At 34.0% G+C, this 16,411-nt stretch overlaps 1 protein-coding gene across 3 annotated transcripts in view; it reads right to left on the minus strand.

Moving 5' to 3' along the window:
• The window catches only part of COL12A1 (collagen type XII alpha 1 chain), a 142,062-nt gene that overhangs the window by 104,270 nt on the left and 21,381 nt on the right, over positions 1–16,411 (minus strand). For 2 of the 3 annotated variants that reach the window (XM_074237334.1, XM_074237332.1), the window contains exons 7-13: positions 15,685–15,849; positions 14,625–14,798; positions 11,087–11,377; positions 9,971–10,573; positions 7,640–7,912; positions 4,961–5,233; positions 3,234–3,506 (exon numbers count right to left, since the gene is read on the minus strand). The exons of the other annotated variant lie outside the window; for it this stretch is intronic. In XM_074237334.1, the coding sequence (XP_074093435.1) occupies positions 3,234–3,506; positions 4,961–5,233; positions 7,640–7,912; positions 9,971–10,573; positions 11,087–11,377; positions 14,625–14,798; positions 15,685–15,849 (2,052 nt within the window). The remainder of the gene's footprint in view (positions 1–3,233; positions 3,507–4,960; positions 5,234–7,639; positions 7,913–9,970; positions 10,574–11,086; positions 11,378–14,624; positions 14,799–15,684; positions 15,850–16,411) is intronic. 3 annotated transcript variants of the gene reach the window in all.

A 16,411-nucleotide genomic window follows, 5' to 3' on the forward strand; every position in this document is an offset into this window, starting at 1 on the left:
CTTTTCATGGCTACCTTTAACAAGTAAGAGCTCTTGCAGAAAATAATTGGTTTAACACTAAAGCACTCAGTGAAGCTATGTAAAAATTTTGTTCCTAAGATCACACACCACTATTTTAAAGACTTTCTAAGAAAAATGACATTTTTAAGCTACAGGAATAAACAGTGTTTTAAAAGTGTAATTGTTTTGCATTTTTAAGTTTTGCATTGTGGAGGTAACATTTTCATAACTCTAAATGAAATTCATGATCATTCTAAAAAGAATAAAGGTTAAAAGTGTACTCTCTGCAAATTATAGCAAGTGAGTAAATACAAGAAAGTCTGTGGGAAGTATAAAAGCTAAGGGGAAATACAATAAATCACAAGGAAAAAGGCAAATTTCCATAAAATACTATGTTATTACAGATGTAGTTTACATGCACTGTTCTAAATAGGTCACTGTGGTCTGAGTCAGCTTTGTTTCATATACCTTATAGATTTTCTACCCTTTCAAATATGTACTCTTAAATCACAGGAACAATCATAAGCATTCTTAAGCACTATGGTTATATCCTTAGGAAGACAGTTTGAGTCAATAATTCATTTTCATGCTATATATGAGCCACCATTTTAACCATTATGTTTTGAAGTGTTAAATATTACAATCCAATAATTTGTAAATGCATTTCATTTCTGCCTTTTTATCCCCAATACAGAACCTGGCACATATAAAAACAAATTCATTTGAACTGTATGTACCTAAAGAAAGATTTCTACAGTCATGATAATAGGATATAACAATTAGCTAATCCACAAAAAAAAAAAAAAAGGATTCTGTATCAACAAGCTATGCTCCAAATCTGGATATCTTTGGACATGGAGAGAAACAACTACATTCCTTTTTCTTCATCTCTGTCTTTAACTAGAATTTTCCAATTCGATATTTAATCTTTGCTAGGTCCTCTCTGACAAGCTCCTCAAATTCATAAAACCATCTAATTTTCTAGATATTTACTATTATTTCTCACTACAGTAGTTACATTTTACTTAATTTGGACCCTGTCTACTTTTGGAATAGGAAAAAAAGAGAAGTCTGGACCTGTTATTTCTTCACCAGGAGAACTCCTCTTATGAAAATTCCCTCCACTGACAGATCTTGGGCAGTCACTGGAACACTGAGGGATCAACTGACTTGCCCATGATCATTTAATAAGTATGTATCAGAGACAAGGTTCAAATCCAGGTCTTGCAAGGCTCTAACCACTTTGCCACAGTGACTCTCACTGGGAGGTAGGAGGGGAAGGGAAGTCAGTATTAACAAAACACTAAAATGTTATATTCTGACCTTACTGATATTCTCTGTCTCTCTCTCTCTCTCTGTCTGTCTTTCTTCTAGGTAAATTGAACAAGCATTTAATTCCAACCCATTTTGAACTGTGTGTTTCATTTGTAACCTCATAGATCTAGAAGTGGAAGAGAATTCAGAGGCCATCTGGTCCAATTCTTTCAATTTACAAATAGGTCCAAAGGGGTAAAGTGACTTGCATAACGTTATACAGATATTTATTGGATGTCATGTGCTAAAGAATCTGGTTGTCCAAGATACACAGTAATTTTTATAAATAATATTAGACAAATTTTGGCAACCAATATGTGTGATAAGGAAGAGTACAGAATCAAGAATAACACTAAAGTTATTCTTAATAACACTCTGCAATTGAAAGGATAGTGGTACTCTCAAATAGTAATAGAGAAGTTTGAAATAAGATTTTGTTTGGGAAGAAAGACACATAATGATAACCTATTCATGACTCCTTATCCCAGTCTATTTATTCCTTCTTTCTTACTAACTAAAAAATATGTAAAGGGCTTAATCACAAGAAGTTATCCCAAAGCACAGAACCTGTCATTGAAGGATGCCTGCTGCAGCAACAAGTTGATGGGAAGAGAAAAGCATAAGGATGGTGGGGGTGGGGAGGGTACCAAGGAAAATTTTGCCTTCCCTTGCTTCGGTCCTTGTCAAGGTTGATGTGTATTATAATTCTAGCCCTGTACTGTCCCAAAAAATCAATGATAGGAGGGAGCAGAGCAGGGAAGAGAATTCAAGAATTCAAGACCAAGACTATAACTGGCTATATGAGAGACACTGTGAATTGTACCTCTTCTCACCTTCTTACCAGCTGAACACACATTACTTGAAAGTCAAACCAAATCTTCCCCGCCCCCAACCCCAAACAAGCATTGTTCCATGGTCTTTGCTTTGTAAAACAAATTCCAAACTCATAGTTGATCATGTAAAACCAAGTATCTATCTTCATTCTACTGGCAAGGAATGAAACTTAGGGGATTCCTGCTTAGAATTACTGCTTAAAGAAGAAATAAACCAGAAAAATTAACTTATATTCTCAACCACACTGTTATTATCACCAAAAGAATGTGGTAGCAGACATAAAAGCTTCTTTTAGCCAATAAAATTCCCTTTCCCAAAGCTGATAGTTTTAGCACCAACCAAATGGATTTTTTCAAAGAATGTATGTAAGACACCCATATATTCAGAAAAATATTACAATAATTCCAAAAGCTTTTGTGACTATTGTTACATAGGATGATGAAATATTCACTGAATTAGAAGTACACATGTTCAGATGTTGTCCCAGCAATCAATTAATTATTAATATGTAATTAGTAATATGTAAAGTGCCTACTATGTATAAAACATGGTGCTAGGTACTGGCAATAGCTACAAAGAATAAAAAAAATACCCACTGGCAAGGAGCTAACTAGCTATGGGTCCTTGAAGAGTCAATTAACCTCTCCAGAGTTCAGTTTTCTCATCTGTCAAAAAAATTGAACTAGATGACAAGCATATTTGCCTTTTCTCAATTATCTTGCTTTCACAATTGCCTTACAGTTGACATCTCAGACTGTGCAGTGGAGAGAGCACCTAACTGTGCATCAGAAAAATATGAGTTGGCTCTAGCCTCAGCCTTAAAGCAAATCACTTAACCTCTGTTTCCTCATTTGTAAAATGAGAATAGTAATAGTAGCTAATTCCTAGAGTTGTTGCCTGGAACAAAGAAAGTGCTAATTGCTATACCATCTCTGGTTAAAATACATATCATAATAGAAATAGTTGTTTTTCAACATAAATATCTTCAAATGGAAGGATACAAATTCCAGAAAATTCAAGTCTTCTGGATTCAGAAACAAACATTTAAATGCATCTCATAAAGGGGGGGGGGGGGGAAGAATTACCTTCCAGTGTTGTTCCTTCTCCAGAAAGGGCCTCACCAGCTCCGGAAGCATACAAAGCAGTCACTGACAAGGAGTATGTCACACCTTGATCTAAGCCCTTCAGTAGGGTTCTAGTTGTGTCACCCCTCACAGTTATCTCTTGGGTTTCACCTCCTGCCACTGGAGTGTAGGTTACAAGGTACTGTTTGACTTTTCCTGGTGCTGCACTCCATGATAACTTCATTGATGATGTTGTAGGGTCAGAAACTCTTAAATCTCTTGGATTTCCTCGAACTTAATGAAGTTTGAAAAAAAACATGAAAATACATTACTAAATAGAAATGACTGAGGAAATATTCTGTTAACATCATTTTTGTGTCAAATCAAATTTACATACAGAATTTAAAACAAATTCTCATACTTAGTTGGATTTATGGCAAATACATCAAATGGTACCCATTAGCCAACAGTGTCACAGCATGTTACACAGCAACATGGTCCTATGCAGATGTCAAAATTAAAATACATTAATAAAAGTGATGAGTTCCTTATCCTGTGTTTATACATGTCAACACCTCTCATTTCAACCACAATGAATTGCCAAATATTGGATAAAAATATACAAGTCAACTTGTCATCCCAACATGAATTTTGATTTTTCTATGAAATTGTCATTGAATGACAATTCTGATGACCTTCAGATGAATTTGAGTTCATATTACATATCACATAATGATAATTATGCTATAACCATAATAATAATAATAATGAATATTTTGAGTGCACCTATAAGATTATCAAGCAGTGTATTAAGCTTTGCAATTATTATCTTAATTGATCCTCACAATAAGCCTAGGACATAGTTATTATTATCCCCATTTTACAGATGAGAAAAATTAAGGCAAACAGCACAAGTGATAGTATATTTCTTACACACCTACTAATATAAATTTTCTGATAGAGTGGACATTAATCCATAAGGAATTGCTATGGTAATTCAACACTTTGTTACTCCTGAAAGGACACAAAAGCATCCCAGGCAATTTAATTTCAGAAAAAAAAAGGAAGAATGAAAAAACATTGGATTATTGAGGTGGGTCCAGTATATAATGAGCCTTTTAGTTATCTATAAAGTACCTATAAAGCACAGATCATCACTATTTTTCCTGTAATGCCAACTTAGGCATCAAGTTACAACTGATACAATATTGTTTCAGCCTAGCCTGACAATTCACTTAACTATAGTAGGTCAGCACAATCAGATTGCTAGAATTCTAGACTAATAATCATTTCTTACCCATGGCCCCACACAATGTCCAGTCTTTGTCCTTATTCCTATGTACACTGAACATTAGATCTCACATCACTGGAAACCTTTTTATAAGAAGCCCTTAAAAATAAATCTTCTTTTTAAAATATATAGTCCTTTAAATAGGATCTGTTTAAAATGAGTCATACAGTTTATTGAGGGGGAGGAAAAGCCTGAATAATCCTCCTTCGCCATTTTCATGAGTTAAGATATGAGAAATTCATAAAGGAACATCTGGACTTGATGTTTCAATTTGAACAGACATGTGAAAGGTAATGTAGAAAATGGGTCAAATTGACTCTTCAAGGACCCATATATGCAAGATAAAAGGGCTATTTCTTTCTTTCTTTAATGGATGTGGGATATTAAATTAGTTGGATCATTGCCACAAGGCTCTGTTTCATTTTGCACAAGAATCTGCCATCTGAATTTGGCATACCTTCTTCAGTAGCTGCATTTCCAGTTAGTGGGTTTCCAGGTCCAGAAAAGTACTCAGCGATAACAGACACTTCATATTTTGTATCTGGAGTCAAGTTCTCAAGTGTCTTTCTCCGTTCATTTGCTGGAACTGTGACTTCTTGTCTTGCTCCACCAGGAACTGACCTGTACACAATTCGGTATCTTAAGACTTTTCCTGGGGCTTGAGTCCAAGCAATTTTAAAGCTGTCAGTGGTTTCATCTGTCACTTTCAAGTTCCGAGGAGCACCTTTCACTGAAAGAAATAAGTGATAAAAAAAGATAAATAGGTGAGACAGATTTATGGACCATCAATGCTAGCTATCAAAAAATAAATAAAAATAAAAACCTAGCTACCAAGGATGCCTATTATACCATTCTCCTTTTTCTCATCTGTAAAATGACCAGACTGGGCTAGATGAACTACAAGATGCCTTCCACCTCATAATTTATGTGACCTTTTCACTCCTTGATTAAAATTCTTCTGAGTGCCCAGCTGTTTGAAAAATATTTGACAGTAAATGGAAGGTAAGAGGCACTGTCTTCTCTGTCTCAGTCCTACTAAAATAAGCCACTAATAAAACAAGTCACTGAGCACTTCATAAAATGTAAGTAATGGTTAGAATGTATTTAGACATATAATACACCACTGTGTAGTATTCAGAGGGATGGGAGTTGAAAGAACATTCACAAAGGGTGTTCAGCCACTTGACAACTTTATCTGATTTAGTTCTGATAGCCAGGAGAAACTTAATTAACTGGGATGAGGAGAGAATCATAATTTGATGATATTTTAGTGACAATTGGAATAGGGTTTAACTCCTAGACTCCAATATAACTATATAATTACAAATAAAATGTTAGTGTTTTGTTTTTTGCCTCTCATGAACTTTACTTCACTATAATGCTTACTATATTAGTAGTAATATGGAATAATGGGTATAAGCCTCCTTGGAGTCAGGAAAATTTAGACTTAAGACCCATCTGTAATACATACAAGTTATATGACTGTGGACAGGTTATTTAACCTTTCAGTAACTTCAGATAACCCAGAATATAATTTATGGTGGAGTTGCCAATGTACATCAGGGAAGAGAATTTTACATACCTGGGAGTTTCCTACAATTATAAAAACATCATATTCCTGAAAAATAATAATAATCTCTACCATACCATACCATACCATACTATACTCTACTCTACTGTACTATACTGTGCTAAACTAAAATTATTACTTGAGATGTGCTTTCCATTCACATGACAAAGTAGAGCTTTCAAACTTGTGGGCATATCAAGACATAAGCAGAGATCACAACCTTGGGGGGGAAAAAAGCATCATTTCACACAATTGAAGCCCCTACTCCATCTTTTATATTACCGAAACCAAAAGTGGAAATCAAGAATGTGTGTCTAACTATTGATATGAATTTTTAAAAATACATTTAAAATTTAAAATTTAATTAAACTAATAAAAAATTAAAATGTAAAAGGTTTTAAAGCATAGATCCATCGAATTGTTTTTTCTGTAATCAGGCAAAAGAACACCTAAACCATCCCAGTAGATACAGATTTCACAGGTTCCAGCAAGCAAATATTTCTAACATCTAAAAACACTATCATTAAATTCTTCTCTATAAAGACTCTAAATTTTTTATACTCTTGTCTTAGCCTGTTTCCTCTTCTTCTATCCCTCAGTGGAAATGAAAAACAGCTGTTACATTCACTGTGACCCTGCACATATTTGCAAATTCTTTGGAAGTCTTGAATCACAGAATTTCCAAGTTGGAAGGTACCAAAAAGGCCATCTCATCTAAACTATATTTTTCCTAGAGCTAACTCTTCACTTCCTCTTCTTCAGGTTAAATAGAGATTTGATGCAACAAAATATGCCAAGAAGTAGCTTCATTTTCCTACAGAGAAAAATTCAAAAGTTGGAGTATTTTTAGATATACTCACTTACCCTTATTTGAGGATAGCCATCCTAAAATACAATCATTGTTCAAGACTTCTTTCCTAACTCCTACAAATTTTTACTTTTTTCACTCCAGATAGATATAAAATCAAATGCATCTGCACCTGGCTAATCTCATTCCTAAAGATAGCAGAAAGCTGCTTCAAGTTCACAAAATGAGAGCTGAGCTATCCAGGAACCTCCATCCCTAATCAGTATCCACCTTCTCCTAGCCTTACTTCATCCACTTAAAGCTTTGGTAGGTATTTTTTCAAATGAATTCAAGGTCCTGATTCTTGTGCAAATAGTCAAAAAAACATACTAAGAGAACTCAAGAGCTAAACTTTGTATATACTCAGTAGAGTAAATCAGAGAGTTAAAGTTTCTTCATAAAGGCATGAAAATGTGTCTATTATTGAAATATGCTGCAGAAAAATCTTTAAAATGGAGCATTTTATGAGTTAATTTATTAATTATTTAGCATGATAATAAATCAAGAGATCCAAGGATATTTGATTTTGTATTTTTTAAATTTTTCCCTCTTCTTTGAAACTATGAGATGTATTTATATATTTTAAGATACTGACATTGCTAAAGTTTAAAGAAAGCAATTCTGTGAAATTCTGAAAGAGGAAGCAAATGACAAAATACTGGCAAACTAAATCAGTATTATGAGCTGTACTTTTTTAAATTAGCAAAACTGTAATTTACCTTCCAAAGTTGTTTCTTCGCCAGTTAGGGGACCACTGAAACCATCCTCATATTCTGCTGTCACATTGACCAAGTACAAGGTTTCTGGCTTTAAGTGGTCTAAAACAACACTGGTACTGGAAGCAGGCTCTACAACAGTGAGGTCTTCACCACCAGCTGCTTCCTTGTATGTGATGTGATATGTAAAAACATGCTCTCCAGCTGGAGACCAATTGACTTTGAAACTGTTTGAAGTTAGATCAGAAAAGTTCAGATCCCTTGGAGGCACATAAGCTATAGGAAAAAGAGAGAAGGGAAGAAACTATTTTCAACAAATGGAACCTGATAAAACACAGATGCATTGCATTGCCTGAAATTCTCCAGAAATCTTAATACTATGTATAACTGAGAAATGATTATCATTATTCTGCCCATCATTCAATAACTCCCAAATGATCCTTTAATCAAGAGACACTGTGGTGGGATGGATAGAGCATTGGAATGGAAGTGAAGAAGACCTGAATTGAATCCCACCTCAAACACTATGGACCCTGAACAAGTCATATAATCCTTCTAGGTCTCAGGTTCCTCAATTATAAAATGAGGGTCTTGTACATGATGACCTCTAAAATCCCTTTTAGCTCTAAATGTATAATCCTATGATCACTGAAGTGCCCATGAGGCCTAGTTCCTCTTAGTTAAGAATGCAAGTATTTTATAAATTTTCAATAAGCACTTACTAAGTTCTTGCTATGGGCTAAGTACTGTGCTAAATACTGATTAAAAAGATTGAGGATACAAAGAAAAAACACTGTTGCTGCCTTCAAGAAGATTACAATCTAATGATTGATGGATAGATAGATCAATCATTAGATTGTAATATAATAATGTAATATTATGCATATATACAGATAGATATCTTGAGAAGGATTAGGTGAGACAAGGAAAGACTTCCAGAAAAAAAAGTGGGGGAGGCAAGTAGGAGGCACAGTGAATAGAGCACTGACCCTAGGGTCAAAAGGATCTGAGTTCAAATCCTGCCTCACACACTTACCAGTGTGTGACCATGGGCAAATCACTTAACCCTGATGAAGGAAACAAAGAAATAAAGAAAAAAGCTGAGATGAAGAAAGCCAGAGACTTAGCAGAAGAACTAAGAGGTTATGAAATTGTGACTTGGATAATTAGCTCATGAGATTATGTTCTTCTAATACCAAATTAAAATTGAACTTAACTATAGCTTTTGAGTCACTTAATATAGAGTAGTTAAAAGGGGAGACACAACCCTACCACAAAATGTAAATGTAATTAAACTGAGGGAAAACTGAGGGAAAATATTCTCTACTTTATTTTCATGCATTTGAGAATATTAGATAAAGTTTACCTAGGGCAGAGGGAGTTAATTTCAAATGAATAAACATTTACTTTTATAAAAATATATATCATGGAATTATTTCTGAGACAAAATATTGCAACAATGTAAGATAAATATAATATATATATATATAAAGACATAATCTCTCTTCTGGAGTAGACAGATGGATGGATAGATAGATAGATAGATAGATAGATAGATAGATAGATAGATAGATAGATAGATGGCAAAACAAGATTGTATATGTTAAATATTATAGAAGTTTCCAAAAGAAAATGATCACAGTATGCAGTCAAGGTCACAGAAAACATGGTAGAGGAGGAAGTGTTTGAGCTGATTCAAGGTAAATTTGGACAGATAAGAGAAAAAAAATGAAAAAAGAATTCCACATGGAAGAAATAGTATGAGAAAGGTACAAAAGCAAAAACTTCAAAGAGGACAGGCAGCAAGAAGACTAGAAAGGAGAGTCTATAAGAGAATAGTAGAAGATAAAACTGGAAAGTTAAGTTTAAAACAGATTTATAACTGCAATACCAAAGAGTCTAAACTTGGAGACCACCAAGTCCAATCTCATTTTGCATGTTTGATCACTCAGTAAATGTCTTGGACAGGACATGAATTCAGGTTTTTCTTACTCCAAGCCAAGTATTTTATGCTACTTTATGAAGCAACCTGCCCAAAGTCCTACAGGTTGTGAGTGATAGAATTAGATCTTTAATTCAGCCCCTCTATATATACAATTCATGATTTGTCTACTATATTTTCACTGAAAGAACCCAAGCAAGTAAATAAAAATTCCATATTCATAAGGGAGTCAGAAATCATAATTATTCAATACTCTTTGTCAAAAACATAAGAAATCCTCTTCACCCTATGAATTAAAGATATCCCACATTCCAATGCTATATATCATTTATTATTATATGGAAATACAGAATTATCTAAGACCAATACTCTTTCATATAAGAATGACTTACATTTCTTCTTTATGGCTTTCAATTCTTGTTCAATTCTAAGGCAGATAGACTGAGTAAGTTCAAATGATATCCTCTGAAAAGCATCAAAATCTTCCACTGTGAATACATGAGTTTCAGGAGGGGGAGAGGCAATAGCTTCCAATTCAGAACGAACTGCATCCTTGACACCAACTGCAAAAATTTCAACATCTGAATTCCTGAGTTTTATAGCAGGGTCTCTAAAGGCATCCGATGATTTACCATCAGTAATAAGAATCATGACCTTTGGCACATTGCTCCGAGATCCTCTACTAGCCACAAATATTTTCTCTCTCACATAAGTCATGGCTTTGCCTGTATTTGTGGATCCACCTCGATAGGGGAATGTGTTAATGGCTTCAATGATGTCTTCAACTCTGGTAAATTGTTTCAAAGTAAACTCAGTATGGGGATCCCTGCTATATTGGACAAGGCTGATCTGTACCCTGTTGGGTGAAATCTCAAAACTTTTCACAAGGACCTCCAAAAAGGCTCTAACTTTAACAAAGTTGGCAATTCCAATGCTGTAAGAACCATCAACTAAAAACACAATGTCAGCTTTTATATCCACACCACGGGAGCATTCTGCGAAGAGAAAATAAATTCCAATTAAAATTCAATCATCTAGATTCTATAATGAAACTATTCTACTGGTTACCAACGTAGCTTTAAAAATCATTTAGGTCTTTTCTCTTTTACTAGACAAAACTAACTTGTGAATGTCCACAACTAATGTAATATGGAAGAACAATAGTAAAAATTCTAAATATTAGATAATTATTCTGATTAAGTTCAGTTTTAAAGAATAAAAAAGAAAATGTCCCCAATATTTTTACCAAAGTGAGCGATTGTGGATGTGGAACATTGTATATACCATCAAATTTGATTAATGTGACTAGCTTTTAAAAACTTTTTTCCTTCCTCTTTTTATAAGATATGAAATTCTGGAGAGTAGAAGAAGGATGCATTTGAGAATGAAAGAGGTGTAAAGTCAAATGATATCCATAAAACATGGTTTAAAAGAAAAAAAACAATTTGTGGACAGTTAAGGAAAACTTCTTGATAGATTTTTCAAACAGTCCAAATCAAATTACTTACCCACTTGAACTTTCATTGGCTGGGTCTTTTCCATTATTGAAATGGGTTCACTGGATGTCAGTCCTTTCATTGCATAGACACTAATCTGGTATTCTGTATCTGCAGAAAGATCTCTTACATTCAAAGAGGTAGTCTGGGGACCCACACTCAAAGCTTGTTGCTTACTTCCTGGTATCATTGGTGTGAGAAGTACTTTATAACCTGTTATAGGACTAGGAGATGGGTCCCAATTGAGCTTAACATATTTTGATGATACATCAGTGGCCATCAGATTTGAAGGAGGCTCTATAACTGAAAATTTGAAACAAAACAAGGTTAGAAACAATGAAATGCTATTATTCAAGTAAGCTTTACTACATTCTATGATATATCAATGAATTGTAATCTTTCAAGTAAACTTTACTACATTCTATAACATATCTTTCTAAGTTTTCAACAAGCATTGATTAAGCTCCTACTATGTGCAAGGCCTTTGGTAGACATTATGAATACACTGCCTCCCAAAAAAGATACTTTTTTTGCTTGTGATCAAAGGCTATTCCTTTCTTCAAACAACATACACTCTAATAAGAGAGATAAACCATGAATACAAATAACTATAAAACAAATTAGAATATCAGTTAAAAGAGAGGTCCAAAGTGTTTTGTCTCTATCAAATTATCATTAATACATAAAGAAAAGTTAATGCCTAAAAATCTTCCTGTGTATTTTAGAAGACCAATGCTGTTGAGAGGAATTTGATGATAGGAAAGGAGATTTCCTTTGGGGGGGGGGGAAGAAATCAGATAGCACACCTAATATACAAATCCTCCCAAATTCAAGTCATCAATTTCAAGTTACTCCTTACAATCTAATGTTACATTAGATTGACTTTTCAGTCTTTCAAGGAATAATGCTTCCATAGAAAGTATGTGCGTTCATAATTTCCAAAATATTTAAGAAAACTTTTCTAGTAAATTGAGTGAACTCCATAATATTTCATTTGTGTCAAATGATACCAATCATTTTATAATATATAAAGCCAGAGGTCAGGATTCATAGTACTCATTATATAATAAAAATAAAAACACTAAAATAATATACACAACAAAAAAAGCCCTCAGGTTTTCAAATATGTATTTTCACTTGTAATGATATTTTATTTCAAATATAAATAATTTTGCCTCCACTAATATCAGACTGAAAGAAATGAGATCAAATGTTCAAAAATCAACATGTGTTAAATAAATTTAAGATCTACACATATATAAAAAGGATAAATAATTTTTTAATCTCAGAAATTAAAGCTCCATAGAATATAGTTTGTTCTGTACTAAGGGAGAATTCTACTGAGTTCTGCTTTTTCAAAGTAACCAAACCCCCAGTAGAGATAATTGTGCTTCATCCTGACCACTTAAGACAAAATACAGAAAATCTAATAACATTGCACAACTCTTTAATTTGTCACTAAGATGAAGCTAGTACAGCAAATTATATGTTAAAGAAGATAAAACCATGAGAAAAGTGAAAAAGGGATTCAGTATAATTATTGTAGGACTATGTCTTACAATTATAAGAGTATTTAAACATCAGTAAGTGACTATGTGTCAGAATGGAGCCAACAAAATATAGAAAAGTCTGAAAGCAAAAACTTGGAAGCAAGAAAAAAAGTAAAAGAGAGTAAATGACCTGAGAAGAGATGAAGCTGTATTCAGGAGGACTAACTTGTATGTCTCTGGGCACCCAAGCATAAACAGTCAAAGCAAGCCAATAAAGATAATGGGAAACATTAAAGAAGAAGAAGATTTAAGAGATTAAGAGATGGAGAAAGAAAAAAGATGGGGGAGGGAAAAGGGGAACGGGGGGGTGGAGAAGGGAAAGAAGTAGATAAGGAGGATAAGGGAAAGAGGGGATAGAATAATAAAGGAAGGAAAGAAGAGGGGAGGGAAAGACTGAAAGAGCAGGAAAAAGGAAGAGAATTAAGGGAGACAGTGATGAAAGAAGGATGAACATTGGACATAAATAAGGAAACTGGATAAATAATCAATAATGTTCTTTCCACTATAAAATTTAATGATGTTATTATTCTAAATTAGAAAAGAGGGTGGAAATCAGAAGTAGAGTTATTGGACAGTGAAAGAAGAAAAAAGAATTCTTGGCAAATTAAGTTATAAAACAAGATTCTAAATGACAGAACTAAAATCCATAAAGATTTGTCCAAAAAAGAGTCAAAGACTAGCAATTTCAGACAGTAAAGGAGTTTTTGAGAATAGGCCCACTGATTTAGAATGTGCTTTAGAATCCCATTTGAATGCAGAGAATGAGATAACTTTCTGGGGAAATTATAAAGGTTTTGCACAAAAGAATGACTATTAAATAATTTAACATCTTTTGATGTTCTCCATGAATTGGAAGACATGAACTGAAAGGAATTTTTAAAATGAGAAAAATTCCTAGATATTTGAATAAGTGAAGTTGACTTATGTCTTGGAGACACTAAAATCCTCTAATATTTGGGAAAGTACTTAGGAAGTACTAACTTAAAAAGTCCTTTTACTTGGTGGTCAGTAAAAATTAACGAATGTTTATACCATTATATGTACCTCATTTGACAATATTAGACTGGGGAAAGCATGACAGTGACTTGGAAATAACTCTAGGCTATTTTACCTTAAGAAAGTCAATTCATTTCTTTGAATCTCAATTTCTCCATCTGTATAATTACAATAATCTCATTACGAATGCCAAGGAGAGAAATTTATTCAAAAGGGCTGGTATAAGGATATCATATTAATTAAATTACTATGCTGACTGTTTTTTACATTTAAATCTTTATAAAATGGGTTTGGATAAGATAGGAGAATTTGGGGGCAGCTAGGTGGCGCACTGGCTCTGGAGTCAGGAGGACCTGAGTTCAAATCCAGACTCACACACTTAAATCATCATTACCTAGCTGTATGACCTTAGGCAAGTCATTTGACTCCATTTCCTTAAATAAATAAATAAAATTTTAAAACAGATAGGAGAATTTTAATGTAATATAGAAATACTGTAGAGTCTGGGGCAGCTAGGTGGCATAGTGGATAAAGCACCAGCCCTGGAGTCAGGAGTACCTGGGTTCAAATCTGGTCTCAGACACTTAATAATTACCTAGCTGTGTGGCCTTGGGCAAGCCACTTAATCCTGTTTGCCTTGCAAAAATCTAAAAAAAAATATTGTAGAGTCTACCATTGGGAAAATATAAATTTGATGGTTCAAGATGTTGGATGATATATTTTACCCAACTTGGGGTGGTGAGAAGGGAGGGAGATGTCAGAGGGAGATGTCAGAAAACAACTTCTGCCTTTAACCTAAATTGATTTTGTGACCTTGGGAAAAATCACTTAACCTCTTGATGACCCAGACAGTTCTCTACTACATATTACAAAATGCTTATCTAAATTGGTGAAAGAAGCTTGTTCAGTGTTCAGACTACACTTTATATGACCCTCAACAAAAACAAGCTGTCAGCCCTGACCATATTTTTAAAAAGCATACAGAGTTAACATCATCAACTTACCTTCTTCTCCACTGACCAATTCACCTAGTTGTTCATCAACACCTGAGCACACCTGGGAAATGATTTCATTCTGAATGTCTACAATTGCATCAAAGTTAGCCACATTGAAAACATGCTTGAGTGAAGGTGGAGATGCAATTTGTCTGAGTTCTTTTGCATCTGCAGCTTTGATACCTTAAAAAAAGAAAGGAAAGAAAGAAAGAAAAGGAAATGGAAATGAAGATAAGACCCAATGAAAATGCAAAATGGATCTATCTTGTGTGAGTTGTGTTACAAGGATTTCCCTAGTAAAGACATTTCTTAAATAGAAAATACTTTGTTTCATAATCAATTTATAAATAATCACATTGCCAATGAATTTTATAGCTCCATTAGGACAGGGACTATAACTTGTTCATTCCAGTTATCAACCAAAGTTTGTCACACAATACTGAGCATCTAATACCCACTGAATAAAATATTTGTTGGTGAACAAAAAAAAAGAAAAGAAAGAAAGAAGGAAGGAAGGAAGGGAGGGAGGGAGGAAGGAAGGAAGGAAGGAAGCAAGGAAGGAAGGAAGGAAGATTTTAGACTTTTCCATAATATGTCAGTGACCAAAAAAAGAATATTGGTAAAATCAGGTTGAACTTTCATCCCAACTATTCCATCATTTTTCCTCTGTTATTTGAAAAGATAAAACCACCTCTCTATGGCATTAGGTTGTGATTTAAGATATATTAATTGAGTTCTTGTAGTCTTCAAGTATAGTATAATATATGAGACACAAGGAAAAAATCCATAATGATTACCTTTACTAATATTATTCATACTAAAAGTAGTAGCCATTAAAAAGTCAATCTGTAATAGAAGAAGGACATTAAATCTTAATTATTTTGTATACTAAGGAAATTATAGGGAGTATGGGTAAGCTCAATTTCTGTTTTAAGTCCCTCTGGCTCAATATAGAAAAATGCACTGTACTCCTTGAGTAGAAAATCTTCATGTAAAAAGCCTTAACCTCCATATACGCTACACTGACTAACATACTAATAAATTGATATTAGGGAATCACACAACTTACCCAAGGAGAAAACTTCAACACCTATATTCCGAAGTTCTCTTGCTGGAATTTCCACTTCATCCTGAGACTTGCCATCCGTAATAATAATTGCCACTTTAGGGAAACCAGCCCTTGCTCCAGCCGATTCCATAAAAGTATTTTTAATTAAATAATCAATAGCATCCCCTAAAGTGGAAGAATCACATGACTTGATGCATGTTAGGAATATTCTCAAGACAAAGAAATCATTGTGAATTTATCCCTTTATTGTATAAACAAATGAACAATGTTTTACTTTTTTAGAATCAAAAACTGAGTTAGAAGATACAAAATTATTTATCCAACTCCTGCTCAAACCCCTTTTGCACAACCTCCTACAGATAGTATCTAGCTGCTGCCACAAAATTCCAGAGACATGACACTCTCATCCAAGGCATCCCATTCCATTTGGGGACAGCTCTAATTGTTAAGGGAAAAAAATAACAAAGTCAAAATCTGCTTCTTTATAACTTCCACTTATTTACTCCTAGCTGTCTCTGGGATCAAGAGGAATAAAGTCTAAGCTCCACCCCCATAACAGTCTTTCAAATACTTTTCAGTTCCCATCTTCCCCTTAAGTCATCTTTTCTGAAAGCTAAACACCCTCATAGTATATGGCTTTGAGTCCCTTCACCACTCTGGTTGCCTGTTCCTGTTCCTCCTTTCTCCATCCACCTCCAAGGAAAAACAGATTTTTAAAAAATTAAAA

Source organism: Macrotis lagotis, chromosome 5, assembly GCF_037893015.1.
Source record: "Macrotis lagotis isolate mMagLag1 chromosome 5, bilby.v1.9.chrom.fasta, whole genome shotgun sequence".
Lineage (NCBI taxonomy): Eukaryota > Metazoa > Chordata > Mammalia > Peramelemorphia > Peramelidae > Macrotis > Macrotis lagotis.